The 21,377-nt window shown below is 45.0% G+C and overlaps 1 protein-coding gene across 1 annotated transcript in view; it reads left to right on the forward strand.

Annotated features, from left to right (window-relative positions):
* SLC9A7 (solute carrier family 9 member A7) overlaps positions 14,052–21,377 on the forward strand; it is a 69,981-nt gene continuing 62,655 nt past the window's right edge. Inside the window, 4 exon segments of the mRNA XM_021412030.1 lie at positions 14,052–15,100; positions 15,102–15,162; positions 15,164–15,209; positions 15,212–15,556. Coding sequence (XP_021267705.1) covers positions 14,673–15,100; positions 15,102–15,162; positions 15,164–15,209; positions 15,212–15,556 — 880 coding nt within the window. The 5' untranslated portion in view covers positions 14,052–14,672.

Consider the following 21,377-nt stretch of genomic DNA (forward strand, 5'->3'; position numbering starts at 1 on the left):
GGGTCCCACAAGGATCACTGAGCCCAACCCCTGGCCCCACACAGGACCACCCAAAATTCAGACCCTGGATCTGAGAGTGCTGTCCAAATGCTCCTCACACCCCGGCGCTCAGGGCCGTGCCCACTGCCATGGGCAGCCTGCGCCATGCCCACCGCCCTCTGGTGAAGAACCTTTTCCTAAACCCCCACCTGCCCCTCCCCTGACAGCTCCATGACACGAAGATGAGAAAGCTGATGAGTTGAGACAAAGAGAGGGAGAAATCTTACCGATCGCTACCATGATCAAAATAAACTTGACTTAGGGAAAGCTTTTAGAGCCCTTTTATGTAAAATGGAGGATGTATCTCCTGCTGTAGGAGCAGAAGAGAAAGATGAGAGGAGAAGTTCTGGAAAAGCAGCAGGGAAGTGTTCTTGCCTGAGCTCATGGTGCCCAGACCAGCTGTAAGGAGGAAGCAGACCCACGGGCCAGAAGTGGCTGCTAAGGCAGCGGGTGACAGACGCCCTTTTGGTGGTGGCTCTACCACCAAACCTTGTGCTCAGCAGGGTTGAAGCCTGCGCTGAGCTTTGGGTGCTACAGCCACCTACACGCATCAGTGTCACTGACAGCCCCATAAGTTGCTGCAGTCGTTTGGTAAGCAGGTTCCCCTTTCTGTACATCTGCTTAAAAATCTATAATTGCTTTTAGACAGAAGGAAAAACAGTTTTTGATGCCTTTTTGTGAAAAGTTGAAATACCATTTAATTAATCTACACAAAAACTAAAACTACATTACCAGAAGGCTGCTGCCTCACATCAACAGATTTTCTGTCACAGTGGAGGACTTCATAGTCCCTGTGTGTAAGAAGACCACTTCACTGCACTGAGAAGCGGCCAGCTCTGCAATGGAAATACCTCATCGCCAATGTCAGTAACGTTTCAAAAGGTTTTTAAATGTAAGGGAAGAAAGTAACCTTGCATTTGCTGTAATGTAAGTTAGAGCTGGGATTCTCCACCCTATCATGACCAATATCCTTGTCTTGCAAAATCATCAGTCCCACAAGAAATCAGGGTTTTATATGACTGCAGCAGATCGGGACAGGCCTTAGGTTTTATCTCCAAGCCTCCAGGCTGTTTCCTGACACCGAAGCACTAGGATATTTCTTCCAGACCAACTTAATATGACTTAGGAGCACATGACTTCTTCAGAAATTGCAAATGCCCAGCTCAGTTCTTCCTTCTCCATTCATATGCCAGCCAGACTCAACCCTCTTGGCCTGTGAGATTTGATACAATCATAGCCTGAAGTGTAGTAATATAAGATTGCAGTAACACCGTAGTCACTACCAAACATTATTATACTTACTTTAATTTCAACAAACTGCTGTAATTAGTGACTTCCCTCCCGGGGATGTTATGAAATATACCTAATTACACTGTTATACAGAGCATTCTGATCCCCAGCTAGTAGTTTCTAGGTAACTGGAAAATAAGACATTTTCATTGTAGAGGTTACATCATAAAAGACTTGGTGCAACAGCTTGCCATATCCATGCCTTTTGTGCTGGCTTCCATCCTTCCACAGCTTTGCAGTGCGGAGATCCCAGCTTAGTCCCCTTCTTTTTTCTGACACTCCCATGCATCGCCTCAAGGTGCAGAGAGGGAGCTTATTCTCAGCAAACACTGGAACCTGGAAGCCTGCCCGGGCCTTAAACAGGTAGTGAAGGAAGTGAAAGGTCACAGTGTGCACATCTGCACCCCTCATAACACCGGGCAGGGTCTGGCTCTCTGTGCTGCTGGCAGCTTACCACAATGCGCAGAGCCAAACTTGCACAATCTCATTGTGTTCTCTGTGCATGTCTTAAAGCTCTTGGAATTGTATCATTGTGAAAAATCTGGAGAATGTCTTGTTCAAAGCAGGTTTTTAACCTGCTGGTTATAGGGAAGAAGTTGAAAATGTCACCTGTAAGACATGAAAATAAGGAAGACTTTGAAAGCAGAAAGGCTTCAATACTACTGCTTCCTAAAAACTCAGCTCACGTGTTCCCTATCAGGAAGCATTACAAATCCCATACCAGAGATACTGGCAGCTTATCTAGACCATGTTTTGAAAAGGATTCCTAGTTAAGATTAGATTCCCCTATACTCATGTGAAATTGTGAATTACAAGTGAGACAAACGACACATGACAGTGGCAATTCCTTATGTTGCATTCAGCATAAAGGAAGAGAAGGATGCTTTACTGCCAGGCTCACTCTCTGAGGCTGTGCTTTGATACATGTTTATGACAGAACTGTTCCCTGAAAAGGTCCCTTGCCTCCAGCTGCTTATCTGATTCCCCAACCACCTATACACGCGTTGTACAGACACGCAGCAAACTGCACTGGGTAACAGCTGAATGTCGAAAACGGTCATTTCAATCAGACATCTGTGCATTTGAGTCTAAACAGACACTTTTTTTTTTTTTTACAGAAGCAGGTGATAAATACACTGAATAATCTCACACAGCAACTGTCACACATTCTGAGATCACGCTGGCCTTTTTTGGTCCCTTTTGCAAATTTTCTAATGCCAGATACTCTTGCCAGAATGAATGCCAGAATAAGTTGGTCTGGACTTGAGACCAAGACGGACAAATAATATGGCTAATTTTGCAGTATAATGTACTATAACTAATTTTATATTGTTACTGCTGACTTTGGGCTTTCACCTGTTTTTTCAAGCAATATGCTTGAAAAGCATATTTTTTCCAGCATCTCCTTGCATATAGAATTCAAGCCTGGCCATTAGCAGCTTCGTTCAAGAACAACGCCATTGGACAACAAGGGTATGTCCTTTCTGTAGCTGTCTCCAGCACAGACTCTGGTAACCATGACATACAGCTCTAATGCTGGGGTTAGGAATCAAGAGCAACAGGCCAGTGCAGCTGTGTCACACGTTACTGTGAACCGATACACTGCAACAAGGAAAAGCACAAACGGGAAAACTGAACAGATCATATTTGCAAAACTTTTTTGTACCAAAAAACCTTCTTGGTGTTCCCAACCTAAATTAATTTCCTGGTAAGAGCTTATACCATATCCACAACCATTTTTCTATTGTTGGTGTCTGGGACAAAGATGAGTGGAGTTCTGTGCAGACAGGGAGTAAACTATTTAACGTTCCTCTTAAAAGCATTCACAGAACTACAAGTCCTTTCTGAAGTTTTTTTACTGAAGATCTGAACAGCCAAAAATTTCAAAAAGGCATAAATTAAATACTGATGGCCAATTGAATGAAAGAAATATTTGAAAGTAGACCATAATTTAAATTATCCAGTACATTTGAAGCATGTATCCTGGTGTTAGGACAGCATAACATATGACACAAAACCCACATTATCCTGAATTTTGCTGCAAGCTGTCTCTGTGACAGAAAGTCTGCAGCTGAAAGGGGTTGCAGTTTATCTAAGGGCTGCTAATGTTCTGACTGCACTTACTCAAACAAATTAAGTTTTCAGCAGCAAATTAAGTTTTCAGCTGTAAAGTACATTCATATTTTGCAATTATAGTTTCATAGATCTTACACAAGAGCCTAGAACCTAGATCCTAGATCCTCTTTTGTGATAGGAAGAGAGCTGCCACAACCTGAGTGTTACCTAACATACACTTTGCCAGAGAAGCTTGTGTTCCACCTGAGCACTGAGCTAGGGCAGGCAGGACTCTCCAGTTTGATGTTAGATGCAGATGCAATGTAATGACAATAAAATTTATGGAGAGTATTTTTGTGGCTTATATTTAATTGGACAGCAATTCAGATAACAAGTTACAGTGCTGATTCAGTGAGGCATGTATGCACATGCCAAATGTTTAAAACAAAGATGAGCTTTAACAGCTACTGAAGCATAGTCCAGCAGCACTTACTTTCTTCCTTAAGCTGCAGTTTATGGAACTTTTTTTCCTCTAGGCACTCCCGTTCCCTTTGCATCCTAGTTAAAACCAACAGGAACACTAGCCAACATCCATCTCCAATTACTTTACCTTTTACCCTTGTCGCTAACACTTAATGTTAGGGGTACTCTGCAGAGTGCTGTTCCCCAAGTGGGCTTCTGGGAAGTTTCACTCTGCTGCAGTCCTAATATGGAAGAGGAAGGCCGGAAATACACTGAGTAAAGGTTGCTTGCTTTAATCACTTGATATCTTCTTCTCTTTCAGCTTGGAGAAGTTGGATGGAGGCTCTCTCTTCATAAGGAGCTACATGGAGAAGACAAGGGGCAATGGGTACCAGTTGCACTGAGAGAGGCTTCTCCTCAATATAATTTCAATATTGATTTTATTTTTTTTTACAATGACAACTATTAAACTTCCTCTGGATGTGGCAGAGTCCCCATCACTGGAGGTTTTCTAAGATGTGATTGGACAGGGTGCTTGACAATCACGCCTCGGCTTCCTTTTCCCACAAAAAATTGGGCCTGGGGTTCTTTTGTGATCCGTTGCAACCTGGACTATACCACAATTCTATGACGTTATCCTTTTTAGTACCTAGGTAACTTTTTAACTGCAGGACAGAGGTTCTATTTGTGCAGAGAGGGATGGCTGAAACCTGGCGTACACACTCTACTCATAATTCTGGTGTGGCAGACCACCAATAGCAACTGGTTGGAGGTAGCAACGTGTTTATTTGCTGCATAATTCATCAAAATTTGTTTATCTGAAGTCTTATTTTACATTGTTGCACAGCCTATTGATGTTCTTCCAGGTCCAAGCAGTTAATTTTATGGGCTGGCTTTATCTATGGTACCAGCCTGCCATGCACATTGTCTTTGTGGGTGAGAACAGTGGCTGGCCGATGTTCCCAGGGAGGCTGGTGAAAAGTGAGGTCTCCAACAAAAATGTAAAAGACATCGCTTATTTGTAACAATGGTGAAACCCTGGCAAAATATACTCAAAGGCTATGTCTGTGCTGGACTCTGCCTACACTTACTTCAGGGAATTACACAGGAGATGTATTTCTGAACTATCCCTACATGTCGTAGGGGATCAGGTCAAGATTTTATAGAACTTCAGCAGCACCATTTTAATATTCAAGCGTTAACTATAAAAAAGCTCCTGCTGTTAAAGTCAACAAATAAAGGATTACATCTTTTTTTTGCCTTCTCTTCCCTTTCTATCTGTCAGTAGAATATGTAATAAACATTCCAGACAGTTTTTGGAAATACTGCTACGTCACTGTAAGACTCTAAGGAATAAATTAGCTATACTTTCAATAGCACAAAATAGCAAGGGATTCTGCAGAGACAGCCGGTGGAAAAAAATATAAAAATAAATATTAATTGGAAGAGCTAAAACTCTAAAGCTTGCTTGCATATTAGGAAGGCTTGTTGCACTAAGTCCAGTTTTCAAATAATGTAATTTGCACTGAAGGAACAAAAAGTCCAGCACAGAAACTAATACATTAAAATAGTCAAAATGCGAAAAACTGGGGTGTCATGAAATATATGTTATTGTGGAAAATGGACTTACTCACCAGAGACAGGTGCAAATTAGACTAACCTGATATGGAGAGAACTTCCTCTCAGTTCAGATAGGTAGAAAAACAGAGTTTAATATTCAAAGGTGAAATCCCAATTTCTGTGAGTATATACAGGGGTATGCACACTCCGTGTAGCCCACATAAAGTTTAGGCTGACATCTTGACTTAAAGGTCAAAAGAAGAAAAGCGCAGTCATGCCATGAGAAGGTGGTGCACAGCTGGCCGATGAACAAGGGAAAAAAGAAGATATCTGAGTTAAAGTAAATGATGGGCTCTCCTCATTCACATATGGGCTGTTTTACAGAATTTATGTCTCTCTCTTTCTGCACATTCTGAAGTCATTCAAACTGCAGTGACCTCTGTAAAAATTTGTAAGCGAGAGAGGCATCAGGACAAGACCAAATCAAGAAAAGAATAACCAGAGTCCAGTAGGGATGGCTGTCTTTGGGACTCATACTTCACTCCATTTCAGATGTATTTCAGTAAGATCTATGTCCCCAGCAAAACGTTCTATTATTTCTGTTTTTATCCATTACTGCTGTGCATCTTTGAGAAGTTTTATGTTTTCAGTACAGGTGAACTGTTTAAAAGCACCTTTCTCTTGAATATTGCAGTACCTACTGGTGTCCTCTCCTACTATATAAACTAGTGCTGTGGGCAGCTTTCCTTAGCCCTAGGTCTTCTAGTTAGATAGGTAAGTCACTCTGAGTTTGCCAGCCAAAGCAATCTCTTCATAATAAAGCCAAGAGAGAAAAACGTTGGAATGGCAATTTATATTCTCAGGTAGGCACTTTTTTGGGTAGCTAATCTGACCCGTCTCAACTGCTTGTTTTTTTTTTGTTGTTGATTATGAAGTAAGCCTAGAGTGAAGAATGCAGATCTAGACATCGAAACTTCAGCTATCTAAAGCTGACCTTCTAAAATTGTTTTAGGTGAATCACGCTTTTTATGCAGAACTGTTTATCATTTATTGTTTCTAGCAGTATTCTGTATGTTACAGGTGCTATACGTAAACAGAACTACAGTCATCCATGCCTGAAAGAGCTTGCATCTGAAAAACAGCAAATCTCACACACACTAAAGAGGTGCTTGGTATAACAACAGAGCTTCAAACAGTTGGCTAAATTATAGTCACTTGTTAATTATGAAGGATTTATAGAGATTAATGTGCTGAATAAATAAGCCTGTCTCATACCTTGAAACAAATCCATTGAAAGTCTTATTTAGGCATATGAAAAGAGTTTGAACAGTTTTGTAAGATAAGGTGAACACAATGTTAATTTTCTGGATTAATTAAAGTGCTCTGTGATCAACTTCGTACATCACCTATTTAAGAAGATTTCCTTTTAAAGAAATTTGCTTTCAAGTTCCTCTCTATTTCACAGCTATTTACCCACCAAAGGACTAAGCAACAAATTATAGAAAACAACAAGCAAATAATTAGAAAGCATCAAGAAAACAGACAGCTCTCATGAATGAAAAAGAAGTGCTCAAGAGGAAGGCTTCAGACCCCAGAATGTGAGTGCAGCCAAACTCAAATGCAAATAAAATGTCTCTTCCATAAGGTGCAACTGCAGTAGTCGAAGTGCCCATTTACCTCTCCCCACTGCAGCAGAGCACTGGGATAGCTTTTGCTGAGGGGCTGCTGGTGACTGCTGACTGCCTGCTCAGCATGACTGAGGCTGCAGAACGCGATGGCTGAGGAGGGAAGCCATGGGAACCAGCCCAGCACCTCCATGGAATGTGTCTGGGCCGTCCCAGTGTGTCCTGCTGTCCTGCTGAGGCCACACCAGCTACTAACCTGAGGAGGCGGATCTCCTGGCTCTACTATGTGAAAGTGTGGCTCCGTAATCACACAGCCACGTTCACTGTTTTCTCTGCCACGTTTGCTTCCCTTTCCACCATATCTTTGTGCCAATACCTTTCCTCTGACAGCAATGGTCCTACTTCTCCCTGCTGCCATAACTCAGGCACTGAGTCATTCTTAGCTTCTGTTGCTATAGGGACTTAGAACCCTGAAAGGGGAAGTCAGTAATGACCGCTTCTCTTCTTCAAGGGGATAGGACGCACAAAAACAGGGAAATTGAACATTATTCTTCTGCTAATGTTAAAAAAATGGTACTCCTCCTTAACTTCCTGAATCACAGCAAAAAGGTGCTGGAGGCTTTACTTCCCAGTGTTCACTGTTATTCCTTCTTGCACTGGTGTTGCTGGTTCCTTATTTCTCTACATGAAAGCACATGGGAAGATCAACAACCACGTGTAATCAGTTGACAACAAAAGTATCACTGCAAGATGTTTGCGGAGTATTTGGAATTCCTGCTGATTTAAAAACTTTTCTCAGCCTTATCCTGGCAGTGAGACATTTGGGCCGACATAGGCCTGACAGTAAGGCAGGACATATTAGAATAAACTGCCGTATATGCGGTAGTGCCTCTGTAAGCATGGCTTTTTCCCACTTCTATCAGATTGTTGTGTGACTTTAATAGTGCCTTGGGCTTAATGCCACTAGAGGTCATGCAATGTACTTACTATCTAAACTGCTTTTGAAAAAATGTTCTAATACTCCACATCTGCTAGATGTATTTGTAGACTGTATTTGTAGACACTGTTTCGGCCTGCTGGATGTCCCTGCTTTGCATGCACTTATCAACCCTACCACAGTAAATCACCCAACTTTCCCTATTGCTCATTTATCGTGAATAGCACACAACTGGGGAAGGATGAGGAACTAGGAATATGCAAATATTATTCACCTGGAAAGCAGTCTTTATAGAATGAAATATGCTATCCATTAGAATAAGAAATAAACAGGGAAGTACAATCCAGTATCATATGAAACCCTCTGTTAACAGTAGCACAAATAGTGATCTGACTACCATGATGCTGATTCTGCTAATATACCTGCCTTGGATTTTTCCTATCTTGGTGATACAGCTTGAGATAATATTGACTGCATCTCAAAGCAGCTGACAACTGCCCTCTGTCTTTTGATTTCAAGCTTTTTAGAGTCTTTCTCCTCTTTGCCTTTGGCCAGCAGTCTAACAATCAACCCAGTAAACACCCCTTTCAATAGCATCCCCACCCAGCTCCTTCTTAAGTAGGCATGCTTTTGGGGAGCTGTTAGATTTCACATTCTCTCACAGCATGGCCCAGACCCACTGTAATCATTAATCTGGTAGATGCAGAGCTGTTGTGAGAGGGATCGGCTATTGGAGCCAACATGTTTTCCCATGGAGCTTCCCATTGTCACTAACCAGGGCATTAAAACTTGCTCGGTGGCACTATCCTCAGCAGCCCAAGTTTGCTTATTCTTGGGAAAGAAGAACCAGCTCCCAGTATTGCCATTATCTGATCTTATTCTGCACTTTTGTCTGAACCTCTGTCAGCAAGGTGGTCTTGAACTCAGGTTTCCACCAAGCTGTGGGGAAGCAGCTGCCTACATACCCTTTCAAAAAACTTCTCCAGATTTCCTACAGAATTTGTCAAACACTGTAAAATGAGATAAATAATAGCCAATCAATTGTTCAGTTTTCACAGTAATAAAAATCTACAACAAAATTGTTCTTATCTCTTGGAGGTAAGGGCCACTCTCGTAAAATTTTGCCAGTCTGGGAAGCTCTGGTTATAAGTATTGCTACTAAAATGGATTTGCATTCATAATTTCATCACTAATAATCTCATCTCATTTCTTCATACATTAATAATCTCATAAATGAGTAAAAATATCTTACGGGACAGTATAAAGAAGACAGAGCCAGGGTGCCCAGTGCCAGGACAGGGGGCCATGGGCGCAAACTGGAGCACAGGAGCTCCCTCTGAATGCCAGGAGCACTCCTGTGCTGTGCGGGTGATGGAGCAGTGGCACAGGCTGCCCAGAGGTGTGAGGTCTCCTCTTTGGGGATCTCCAGCAGCCATCTGGACGTGGCCCTGGGCACCCTGCTCTGGGTGGCCCTGCTGGAGCAGAGAGTGGACCTGAGGGACACAGAGGGCCCTGCCAGCCTCAGCCATCCTGTGATTACTGGCCAGTTAACTGTCATTCTGTCACCCTGTGAGTAAATTATTGTCTGCGTAGGGGATTGCTTGAATTACACAAATTGGCTGTATTAGTATACCATTAATAATTCAACATTTTCAGCAGAAGGAGACCCTAGGGAAATATGGCAGGCAAGTTAGACTTAGCAAACTGTGAGGCTTCCTCCAAAATTGCAAAGCAGAGTGTCCGGAATGTTGGAGCCATTTATCACTCAATTACATTTCTCAGTGGATGTTTTAGGATCAAATATTACTAGGAAAGCCTGTTTTCCCATAGAAAAGACTAGAAGTCCGACTTTCTTCCAGAACAAGAGTAAAAATAAATACATTTATGTATAGCTTCCTAAGACAGATCTATCCTTCTTCTTCAGTATGTCTAGCTATGCCTAACTCATATTTCATACGTCTAGCTACCTAATTCAGATGAAGCTGAGATACTTAGCATAACTTTACACACAAAAATTCACTTTCTAACCTATGCAGTGCCTACAGGCATAGTGTATTGAGTGTAATCAAGATTTAATCAAATACAATTTTGGCGTTCTGTTTCTCTATCAAGAAAAGAACAGCAGGCTTTTCCAGAACAGCTTTGTCAAAAGATATGGTATAGCTGTACAAATCTACTTGTAGAATAGAGATAGTTTTTACCAATCTTGAATGCCATAACACTGTGCTCATGTCTTTCTCAGTCTTTCATCCTTTACTTCATAAATGAAGAAATCTTCCTTAGGCATTGCTCCTAGTAGTGGCCAACTGACAGCAGAGAGCATCCATTTGCATGTTTGCAGCTCTGATGTTCAAATAGCTCTTCATAGAGGTAGAGAAGATTAATTTTGCATGGGAGGAGGTCAAATTACAGTTCACGTGCCTCAAACAAGGCTTGCTTGCTCTTCTCCAGACCCTTTTTTTTCTGATTCTTCTGGCATAAGGCAAGCCCTGAGAAATAGAATATTCACTTGTTTAAATATTTATGGGGATGTGGTGGGGAGGGATGAAAACAGACCAGTGATCACCGAGCTGCTTCAAGCAGTTATAACATTGAAAGTGATAACGATGGTGTGCACCTGCAAAGAGAAACGAGCTACCTTCTGCTGATGAATAAGAGGAGACCTGCTCTGTTCCTGGTAGAACGGCATTGCCTGATCTCATGAACAGCTAGAAGGGAAAAGCAATTTACATGACATGAGGGAGACAGCAAAAGCCCACCCCTGTGGATAAAATTCCTAGTCACATCCCTCTCAGACACTATTTAAGTTTACCATGCCTTAAGAGTTGTGAGATGTGACTCTGTAGCAAGGAACAACTCTTGCACCTTGCAAATATCACAGAAGAGCTTTTCCTCTTGGTATGCTTCTGTCTGCTAGAAAGGCTAATGTTGATTACTGTGTATGTGTGATGAAAAAATGGCAGTTTTGACATTTTCTCTGATATGCAGCACCTCTGCAAAACTGGTTCTAACAGAGAAACATGTCACAATTTTTAGCAATTCCAACAGAATGGAGATTCAAGCTAATTCCTTTTTGAGCCAAAACATGACATGTTATTTGGGATTTTATTGCAGAACACTTAGCTGTCTTTAAAAAGGTGTCTGCAACAAAGCGCATTTTCTGAGATCCCAGGGTGTGGGAATGTGGGAATGCTGACACAGGTGGGCAGCCCCCAAGGCAACCCAACTACTGCCAGAAGCTGGCAGGAGGTTCATGATGGGCTGCTATTTTGAAAGCATGGTGATGGGAGGCTTTGGCTTAAAGGGGAGAAAGGAGAAAGAAAGGTGATAGGGACTGTGCTAGCTGTTGCAAGATTATTCTGCATGTTAATCAACTTTACTCTGCATTCTGGATTAATGTGGTAGAAAATTTGAGTATGCAAGGGAAGTTGCAGGAAGACATTGCATATTAAGATGGGCATTTGTTTGATTTTCTGGTTTGTTACAAGTATAAGCAACTGGGAGCATTTCTCTATCAGAATCAGCCCAATAAAGTCATGTTAGTCCAGTGGAAATCTCAAAATGCTGTTTTCAGCAATACCATGTGCTACCCTAAACAGTTGTACAATACAGAAAAGGTCTGGATAAGGGCAGAAGTTCTTCAGCGAGACTGATGAGGGGTGAAAAATGCTACAGCCAAGAGCTCAGAGACAGCAAGGTGTGAAAATAACACTTGGCATTTGCCTAACATCACATTACACAACTATAGGATCAAGAATAAACACAAAGTGCCTATTATGTGGTAACAAGGAATTACATAACAAAGGAAATGATAAAATTGCTGAACAGACTACATGACAGTGCTTCTTGCAGTCTGAATTTGTCAATGAGAGAAAACTGGTTGGCAAAAGGAATGACACAGGCTGATCCATATCTATGGCCATGGCACTTTGGTTACATTCTTGAAAATCAATCCTATGAGTCACCCTCTGCAAATGCACCTATTTCTTCGTATTTAATACCAAAACACTCCCACGTCCCTCCAGGTATGGCTGAATTTAGCTGAGTTACTAGATTTTGTCCCTTGCCATCTCTGTGCAACATTTCAGAGCTTTAGTTTCAAGACTCTTGTTGTGGTATTCTCTCTAGTTAATAGGAATTGAAGCTAATAAACCAAATTAATGAGGGAGAGTGTCCAAAACCAAAGGCCTTACTCTACTGCTAAGGGCGAGACAGCTAGGGAGCACACACTGCAGAGACAAGCAGTACAAAGAAAAGGGATGTCTCATGACTTGCAAAGAGTTTTATCCCTCTGAACAGAAAATGGAACTGGAACAGTGAAAGTCTTTTGGGATATGTAGTTTTTCTTTTCTTCTGATAACCAGGTACCCAGAAATACTGACAATCCACGAAACTGGAGTGTTAACTCTTTAACTCCCAGTGCTCTACATGATGTTATGATGTGGAATACCGCTAACAAAATATCATAAAACCATGACAACTCTGCTGTGACCCCACCTGGCCATTGCCTTGTATCTCCGTAAATACATGTTACTGCCTCAAGCGGGACCTCTCAAATGGCAAGGAGAGCTAAGACTTTTGCCTGGGACTGGATACAAATAAGAGAGAAGGAAGCAGGTATAAAACAAAAGGGCCACTTTGCTGGATGAGCAGTCTGACTTGTGCAATGAATGTGGTGGCCTTTAAGCAGAAGTAAGTTACATCCTAGTGCCATCTGTAGGGGACATGAAGAAGGTTTAGCGCAGAACAGCATGGGAAGGCAGGCAGAGAGCTGCCAAGAGGTCTGGAGCACAGCTGTAACCACAGTGTTACTGTGGGGATGAAACACACCTAGTGGTGATGTTGCTGCTGTTCCCAATGGACTAAAACCACCACACCGATCTGCTACAGACTGTGTCTCACAACTCTCTTAGAAATGTGCTGTAAGTTCTGGTTCACAGAGGTGTGCAGACAAGCCTGGCCTGATACTTTTTGCTATTTGACACCATTACTCCTCAAATGATCCTGTTTAAGTCAGTTAAACTATGCAGGCACCACAATACCAATCAATGAGAGTAAAGACAGCAAACTTGTGCCAGTAGGAACCAAATATACCGTGCTGGAAAGTGTGCACCAAATTCCCTAGCAATTACCTGCCAGAGAAAGCACAGAGTTGAGGAGACTTTAATTATATCACAATTAAACATTGATCTCCTAAATGGACAATCATGTTCTTACCACCAATTTTATGTCATCCAATCATCTCCACATTGTTCAGGGTAGGGATAAGTTATGCCCAATTTTACACACAACAGTGGTGAACATAACTGGTTATGCAATAAAAATATTTTGGGACAGGACTCAGTAATGTACTGCTTTCAGTGGAGGTGTCCCTAGGATGAAGTCATAAAATAGGTTGGAATTGATCTCTCAGATCCTGTAGCCCAACCACCAGCCCATCCCCACCATGCCTGCTGACCATGTCCCTCAGTGCCACATCCACACGGTTCTTGAACACCTCCAGGGATGGTGACTACACCACCTCCCTGGGCAACCTGTGCCAGTGCCTCACCAAACTTTCTGAGAAGAAATTGTTCCTGAACCTCCCCTGGCACATCTTGAGGCCATCACCTCTCATCCTAGGTGATACCTGTGCAGAGGCTACAAGAACAGTGCAGTGGTCCAAACATTTGCAAGTGTGGCAATGTTGTGTTCATGGTAGCACTGACATGTCAAACTATGGATGAATGTTTTCTTCCAACCAACACTGTTGAAAGAAGGAAAGAGTAAAACTGGGCTACTGCACTGATGTATTAAAAGAACTGCCTTGGTATTACTTCTGCTGCATGGAAAGCAAGAGGCATAGTATATCGAACCTATATGGAAGACTTTGCAAAATGCAACTGAAGATGCTGACGGCAGCTCAGCTGGGAGGTAGATGGAGTTATGACATCAATGTAAATTGTTTTCTTAAGAAGACCCACCTTACGCTGAGGGACAGACATTACTCAGCACAACACAGCACATGACACAGAACAAAGGAGAAGAGAGCCTGTTATGGCCATTCAGCTTTTTATTTTACAACGTTATTGGCGCTGCATATGTTTACCACTGTACTACACACCTGCAGGCTGCTGTGTGGCTGTAGGTTGTCACACCCTGAAGACTTAAGAGGCGTAATGCTCCCATTGTAGCAGCAATGTTAATTTTAAACGTGCTATTTAACATAAGGCAGCCTGCAGGCAGTAATCTTCCGTAGTTTGTGTAGGTTTAAGAGCTGGGTCTTCAGGGCAAATTAATGCTTTTCATCTCTAAGAGGCTTACAAACGAGAGCCCCACCAATATAAACTTTCACTGTTGTGTAGTCGAGCATTTACAGATAATTGTATGCAATTGTACCGGGTTTTGAAGGCGGAAGAGTTTGTATAAATAACATACTTAAAATAAAAATGTGGATTTGCATAGCTGTCACCTTGAAAGCGTTCTAAAAAAAGGTCCTTCTAAACAAAAGTGTGTGCAACAAGAGGAGATGTCAGTTCCTCAAGGAAGAGGAGAGACAATATGGGGGAGAGACCCCTGAGCACCCCAGTGAGTACCCACAGAAAGGGCCGTGCAGTAGCATTTGGGCAGAGGACAGCTCTAATTAAAACAAAGTTAAAGGAGAAAGTTCTAGTTTTGGCCTGGTTGTGAAAACAGACTTTTCTTCCCCTGCCCTGAGAACAGAGATGGTTTTAGAACTCGAGGCACACGCTCACTTTTCCTGCAGCGATTCTACACGAAGACCACTGAGGAGCGCTTGGTTTCCTCCCGTTGTCCCGCTCCCCAGGAGCACGCCTGCAGCGGGATGCGTTAGGGTGGGAAATCTCAAGGGAGCAGGCTGCATTTTAGTCATTTTTCCTCCCTTTGAAACCAAACCTACCGAACCACCACGTGTGGACACACTGGAGTGCTACAGGGGCACCCGAGCGCTCCCCGTCTTTTGTGAGAACTTTCGGAAACGGGGACGGCGCCTCAAGAGGACGGCCACTTATCCTCTTGCAGGTGCAGCAGAGGACAGCTCCGGCCTAGCTCAGCTGGCTCCGCCCGGCAGCGCCGAACCCCAACCCCGGCACCAGCCCTCAGCGGGGGCGGCAGTGGGCCCGCCCCACCCGGCCCACGCCGTTCGGCCGCCTCGCACCGCGGAGCCCACGCGCGGCACCCCATGAGCGGCCGCAGCCCAGGAGGCGGCGCTGCCCGGGCCGGCGCCTTTAAGGGGCCGGGGGGGCGGTGGGCGGGTTCCTGCGCGCCGGGGCCGCCCCCGCTGCTCCCCGCCGGCTGCCGGGCAGAGGGCAGCGCCCGCGGGCGGGATCCGCGGCCATGGCGCTGCCGCTGCTCCTCCTGCTGGGAGCCGGCGGGCTGCGGGCGGCCGAGCGGAGCAGCGGCGGCGGCGGCAGCAGCAGCGCCATGGAGGAGCTCGCCACCGAGCAGGAGGCGGAGGAGAGCCACCGGCAGGACAGCGTGAGCCTCCTCACCTTCATCCTGCTGCTCACCCTCACCATCCTCACCATCTGGCTCTTCAAGCACCGCCGCGTCCGCTTCCTCCACGAGACCGGGCTCGCCATGATCTACGGTGAGCGGCGGGCCTGGCTCCGCGGCCGGGCCCCGGGCGGGTGCCGCGGCGGCGGGGGGAGCGGGGGGCACCGCGGGGCTGGGGGCGCCCGGTGCCGCCGCCCCGGTGGGTGCTCGGTGCCTCGTGCCCCGGAGAGAATGGGGGACGCAGCCTTCGGTTCCCGCGGGGCAGGAGGGCCGGCGGCAGATGCGGAGCCGCGACCTGTCATCATCCTTCGTGCCCGCGGCTGGAAGGCCGTGGCGTTCTGCCGCGCCGCTCCGCTTTGCAGAGCTGCCTCGCTCGCCGGGACGTACTGGCGGCAGTTGGAAGCCCTGGGCCGTGCGAGTCATCGCTGGCTGCCGGTCGACTGCGGAGAAACCGGAGAGCCTCGAAGGCGCCCTCCTGTCACCGTGAGCCCCCTCGGCGCTGGGGTGCCTGCATCCCGCCCAGCCCGCAGCGCGCGTGAGGGAAACGTCTGAGCAGGACGCGGGCGCTCCCCCTGATCTCTGGAGCTGACGGTTCACGCCAGCTGGGCTCCGCGCTGCCTCTGTCAATGACACCGAGGTGCTGCTGGCGCGTGGCACTCCGCTGCCAACTTATGCAATTGTGTTTGGTGCGTAGTTTGTTGCACGGAGCGCAGCGGCGCCGATGAGGAGCAGCCATCCATTTAAAAAATGATTTGTCCGCCCGCGATTGGTTACCGCCTCGGTGCCAGAGGCCCTTCTTCTCGTTCATTAGCTAAATCCGTTCCTGCCGAACGGTGCGAAACACCTCCCCAGCGCCGGTTGGGGTGAGCGTGCTCGGGGTGACCACATCTGAGAGATCCCACGCTCGAGGGAGAGGGAAAGGAGCGGTTTCCTCCCTGATAGGTACTGCTGCTCTTCCTCCCTGATGAGTACTGCTGTGATCTCTGATTGCTTGCAAAGCAGTGGAATTTTCCTCTGCTGATGCCTCTCTTTAAGCCATCCCAATTTGCTCTTAGTCACGGATACCTTTGCTGCATTGCTGTGCGTTTCACGTATGCTTGTTGCTGGAAACTGACAAATTAAAGATCGGAGATATGAGTAAATAATGCACCAGCATAATAATCCTTAGCCGCTAAACAGTGCTCGGGAGGTGGTAGATTAACTGTGCAAATGCTGATTGGAAGTGACAGTGAGGCTGTATTGAAGACGTTATGTAGGTATCACCTTGGTGTTGTCACCTTCAGGAGCTGCTGTAAGGCCGTGTCGGTGATCCGGGTGTTGTGCTTCATGGTGGAAATCCTGTGTGCACGGAGAGCTGATGTCTGTAGTACCTAGGTGCCTGGGATGCCCTCTTATTTGTGTGCATTTGGGTGAACTGTGAGGGAAGTAAGAACTGTTCGAGTGAAAAATTGCTGCCTCTCATTAAACCCAAATTAGTTTGCTGTAACTTCCAGTTCCTGATCCATGAAATTGATGCTGGATTCCCAGTTTGATAGATGAATGCTGAAATTCTGTACTCGAGAAGGCACTATAGCTCTTTCTGCACCATAAGCAGCACTGCCAGAAGAACGATTGGCTCAAACTACTGTACATTGTTGATGTGCCCTCGTTTAAATCATTTTGTTTTCATGGATCATCCCTTAATGCACTCACCTTCTCAGCGAGCCCCTCTGCTATCCCGGAGAGCATGCTGTTTTCCCTAACAGCAGTTTTTGCAGTGAGTAAACGTCTTTTGCGTACAGGAGATGCAGGCTGGCATTTAAGGGCTGGTTAATTTTTATCATGGAGACAATGACCTGGAAGAATTGTCTTGCTGGATTTTTGGTCTAGCTCTGTTCCCTTACAGCAATGTGCTATCAGAGATCCTTCCCCGAGCTCAGCAGAAGCTGGATGGCGTGGTGCTGGATTGAGATGCTGAGAGGAGCATCTTCCCCCAGCCAGACCTCTCACCAACTTTTCTCTCTTATCTCTTCTGGGAACCCTGCTACGAGGACATCCTGTTTCACTTTGATATTTCTGCTGTTGATTTGATCACGCATCTGTTAAAGAAAGTATACATTTTAGTCAGCTAAAAGGAACCGTGGCCCTGATTCTGCTGGTGCTGCCAGAGTTCATGTTTCTTTCAGACTTGGAGCAGCACTCTTTGTGTTGTCGGTGGAGCAGGAGGCATCTGCTGTAACTGATAGTCTCAGTGTGGTGGTCCATGACCCAGTCCTCGACACAACCAATGCTGCTGCTGTGGCCAGGCTTGCTGTGTTATGCAGATTTGTTAGGCGAGTTGCTTTGCTTCTTAAAGCCATTAAAATCATAACGCATTCTTTGCAAGTTTCTTGTTTCGTGTGTTGTCACTGCCTCTTCAACAGAGACAGTCACTGCTTATCTGGTTGTGTTATGCTGACGTGCTAAATGTCTTCCTCTGGAAATGTCTGTTGAGATGTAAAACAACCTGAAGTTTACATGAATGCTTAATGACTTACAGGGCTGCCTTTTTATGTGACGTATGACTTAACATCCTATTTTTGATCAGGCACTGTGGAAGTCCCGGAGCTCGGCTGCACGTGCTAGACCTGACAGCTGTGTATGTGGAAGGGGAATGAAGGGATCTTATCAAAACTGCAGCTTCAGGTTCAGCACAGACTTTGATTGTGCACCATGTCATTGCACTGTGTTTATGCACAGGTTATTCCAGAAATGCATTTGGCTTGAGAAGTGCTAAATACAATTGAATTCCGAACTTCAAGCTTTAACAGGAATGTCGCTCTTCTGTGGCTGCCCAACCAACAGTAAAACTAATGCAAGTCGTTATGGATCAATTAAAAAAAAATAAATTAGAGCAATTGAGGACCTCAGACTTTGTTGACACGCATATGCCAACTTGTGACAGTGGCCATGATGCTCACTTTGCACTGCTCTGAGTCCCAAGGGTAAGGCATCCTGGCCCGCACCCCCCCCCCAAGCTGTGCGAGGCTGCTGTTTGGGGCTTGCCTTGCTCTGTGAGGAGTGTTGGGAACTGTGGGACCTGGGCTGTATGCCCTGAGAGCACTGGAAAGAGCTCGGTGAGGGCAGACAGTGGTGGCTGCTGGCATCCTGCTCTCAGGGCGGCAGCTCTCTGGGTATGCGGACGTGTCCCGGCTGTATCACGGCCATCAGGCAGTAACCATGTCCCTTTTTGTAAGTGACAACTTGGGCAACTGGCAGCCCACGCACAGCGGAGTTGTTGGTCCTGCTGGACTGTAGAGCTGCTCTTGAGTTGGGTGTGGGCTGCACCTTCCAGGGCTGTGGACTGGCTGCCTACCCTGGTTCTCACTTCTGCTCCTTCTATTGTATGCCTCTCCCTTCTCAGCCCTGCTACTTGCAAAGGTCACGTGCTGCCTGAACAATTCCATCAACGCCTGGCTTTGTAGCACACAGGCAAGCTGAGGTAGCAAGGTCACTTGTTACACTTCTAATAAAAGCTGTACTCTGCACGTGAAAATAATAGCAAAGCTGGACTTCTGTTAGAGGAAAAATAATATGTGAAGGGTCATGAAATGTCAGTTGCCTTTTGCAAATGAGAAATTAGAGAGGTACGGGAAAAAAATACTGGATTTATTCTGAAATGCTCAGTATTAGACTAGATTCTCTTATCCAAAGAGCAAATACAGAAAGGCCCGTTCTTATCGCATCACACTGCAGTGCTTTCTGTTCCAGTTCTAGGCTGCAGACCTGCTGGAGGTGACCTAGTGCATCTCCATGGCCATCAAAATAATGGGAGTGCTGGCATTTAATAAGCCACTTTTATGTAGGCATTCTAATATTAGATTTAGGAGCATAAGTCCAAGCACTCAATTTCAAGAACACTATCCTTTCTTTGGCAACCTGCATGTTCTTTTAAATTAGTTGATACAAGCATTCCAAGTGAGTCTTGCTCCATTTGTTGGCTGTACAGGACGTCTGAGATGTACTGCAGATCTTGTTTCTGAGCTTATTTTGTGGTCCGTGACCAAGAGGAATTTCACATTTTATCTTTGAGAGATCTCAGAAATGCTGCATCTCTGCTATGAACCTACCACGTTTTCAGCTCTGCTTTTCAGATGAGGTAATTGGGTAGCCTGAATGTTTCTGAAATCTCTTTGTGATGCAACTCAGTTACAGTCATTGGGACAATGTTTTTTTGCAAGTGTTTTTAATAGCAATCAATATAACTCAGTTAATTTTTGTTGGTTAATATCAGCTTTCCAATGTTCTATCAAATCAGCACAAGTCTACCTTCCTGATCACTGGTATGAGACAAGAAGAGAGAAATGACAACCATAGATTTCCTCTGTATAAGCAATCCTTACCAATCCTTGCTAGTAGGGTGACTGGTTTCTAAAGCCAGTACTGCTCTACAGCACCAAACTGTTGTAGGAGAGAAACAAATCCTGCAGAGCTCATACATGTGCTTGCCTTGTGCTCGTGTGTGTCTGCACAGTGCATGGCTCTCTCGATGGTGGTGTGCTGAGCTGGGGACAGGTAACTTGGTGTCTGGTGCACAGGTTTGTTGTCAGACAGCAATATTCTTCTGTAGTGCATTATAGTTACCGTTGCTGAGACTTTTATCAATCCATTTCATAAGGTTTTTTTTGTAATGCTTTCCAATTTTTCTTTGCTACCTTGCAATAGAAATAGAAGTGTAAACAGATCGTCCAAGGAATCTCCCTAAAAGAACGCAAAGTCTGAGTTCCTCTGTAAATGTAGAGCTCTTCCGGTAGCCTCAGCCCTTATTGCAGATGAGAAGACTGAAAAGGGGAAAATGAGTGAGTGTATAAAAACTGTTGATCCCTACTGGCTGCCCAAAGATGTTTCTTGGGTGCTGATGCTATCCCCTTCTCAGTACTGCTTTACTTAGGAATTGAACTCCATGCTTCTGGGAGAAGATGAATGTGACTGAACAGGTCTGGGTTTTCAGCTGTCTCATTTAGCTTTGGTGAGCTGGGACTTTCCTTTATGGGTAACAGTAGAAGAGTAAGAGGAAGCATTTTCTTGGCCGTAATGTGACTGGTGCATAATCTCATCGCTGAATTTGCCAACACAATATTAACATGAACCCGATGCAAAGTAGAACAAACAATTTGGACATTGTTCTTTCTGAAATTTAATTTAAAAAATGAATGTGCTGGATTGGAGTGATTTTTAGCAGTGGCCTCTATTGCAGTGTCTTTTATATGTCTTTCTCACTTTGTGCTAAAGAAGGACCGGAGCATCGTAACACCAAAGTCACCTTCACGCAAAGCAATTAGATGCACAGTGGGGTGCTTTCAGAAGTGCCTCTGGTTCATCTGTACAGCTAGTCCTGAGCAGCATTTAGGTGCTGCAGTGCAACCTATCAAACTCTTTTCTACATGACTGCGTGACTTGGGCTCCCTGTCATAGCTAGAAACTACAGGGTTCTGCTGGGCATGCTCCCAGCCCCTGCTCTTGGCAAAGCTGCTCCCTTTCCAAACCTACTCTGTGGAGTAAAGACAACATCTTAGAGTTGGTTGAAGCCTTTCTCTTGCTCTGTTAGGGAGATATTTCCATTCCCCACCCCTGCTCTCTGAACAACCACTTTCTTATTTGTGTGTATCCATCTCATTAGAAATTAGAAATCTGAAGCAGGAGCTGCAAGTCAGCCATCTGAAATAATAAGTGAGGCTCAGAGCTGCGGTGTGTTAGGGGACACTTCCTACTTCCTGCAGATCATGCAGTTGCTGCCTAGCCCTTTACAGCTTGCTGTGTACCATGGAACTTCTTTCCTTGCTGACTGCTGTGAGTCCTGCACTGAACTGTTTCTGTGTGCTGAGGAGAAAACCTCAGTATTTCTCTCAAGGCTGTTACGTCCACTTTGATAGACAGAAATAGTGGCTTGGGTATAG

Source organism: Numida meleagris, chromosome 1 (assembly GCF_002078875.1).
Source record: "Numida meleagris isolate 19003 breed g44 Domestic line chromosome 1, NumMel1.0, whole genome shotgun sequence".
NCBI classification, from domain to species: domain Eukaryota; kingdom Metazoa; phylum Chordata; class Aves; order Galliformes; family Numididae; genus Numida; species Numida meleagris.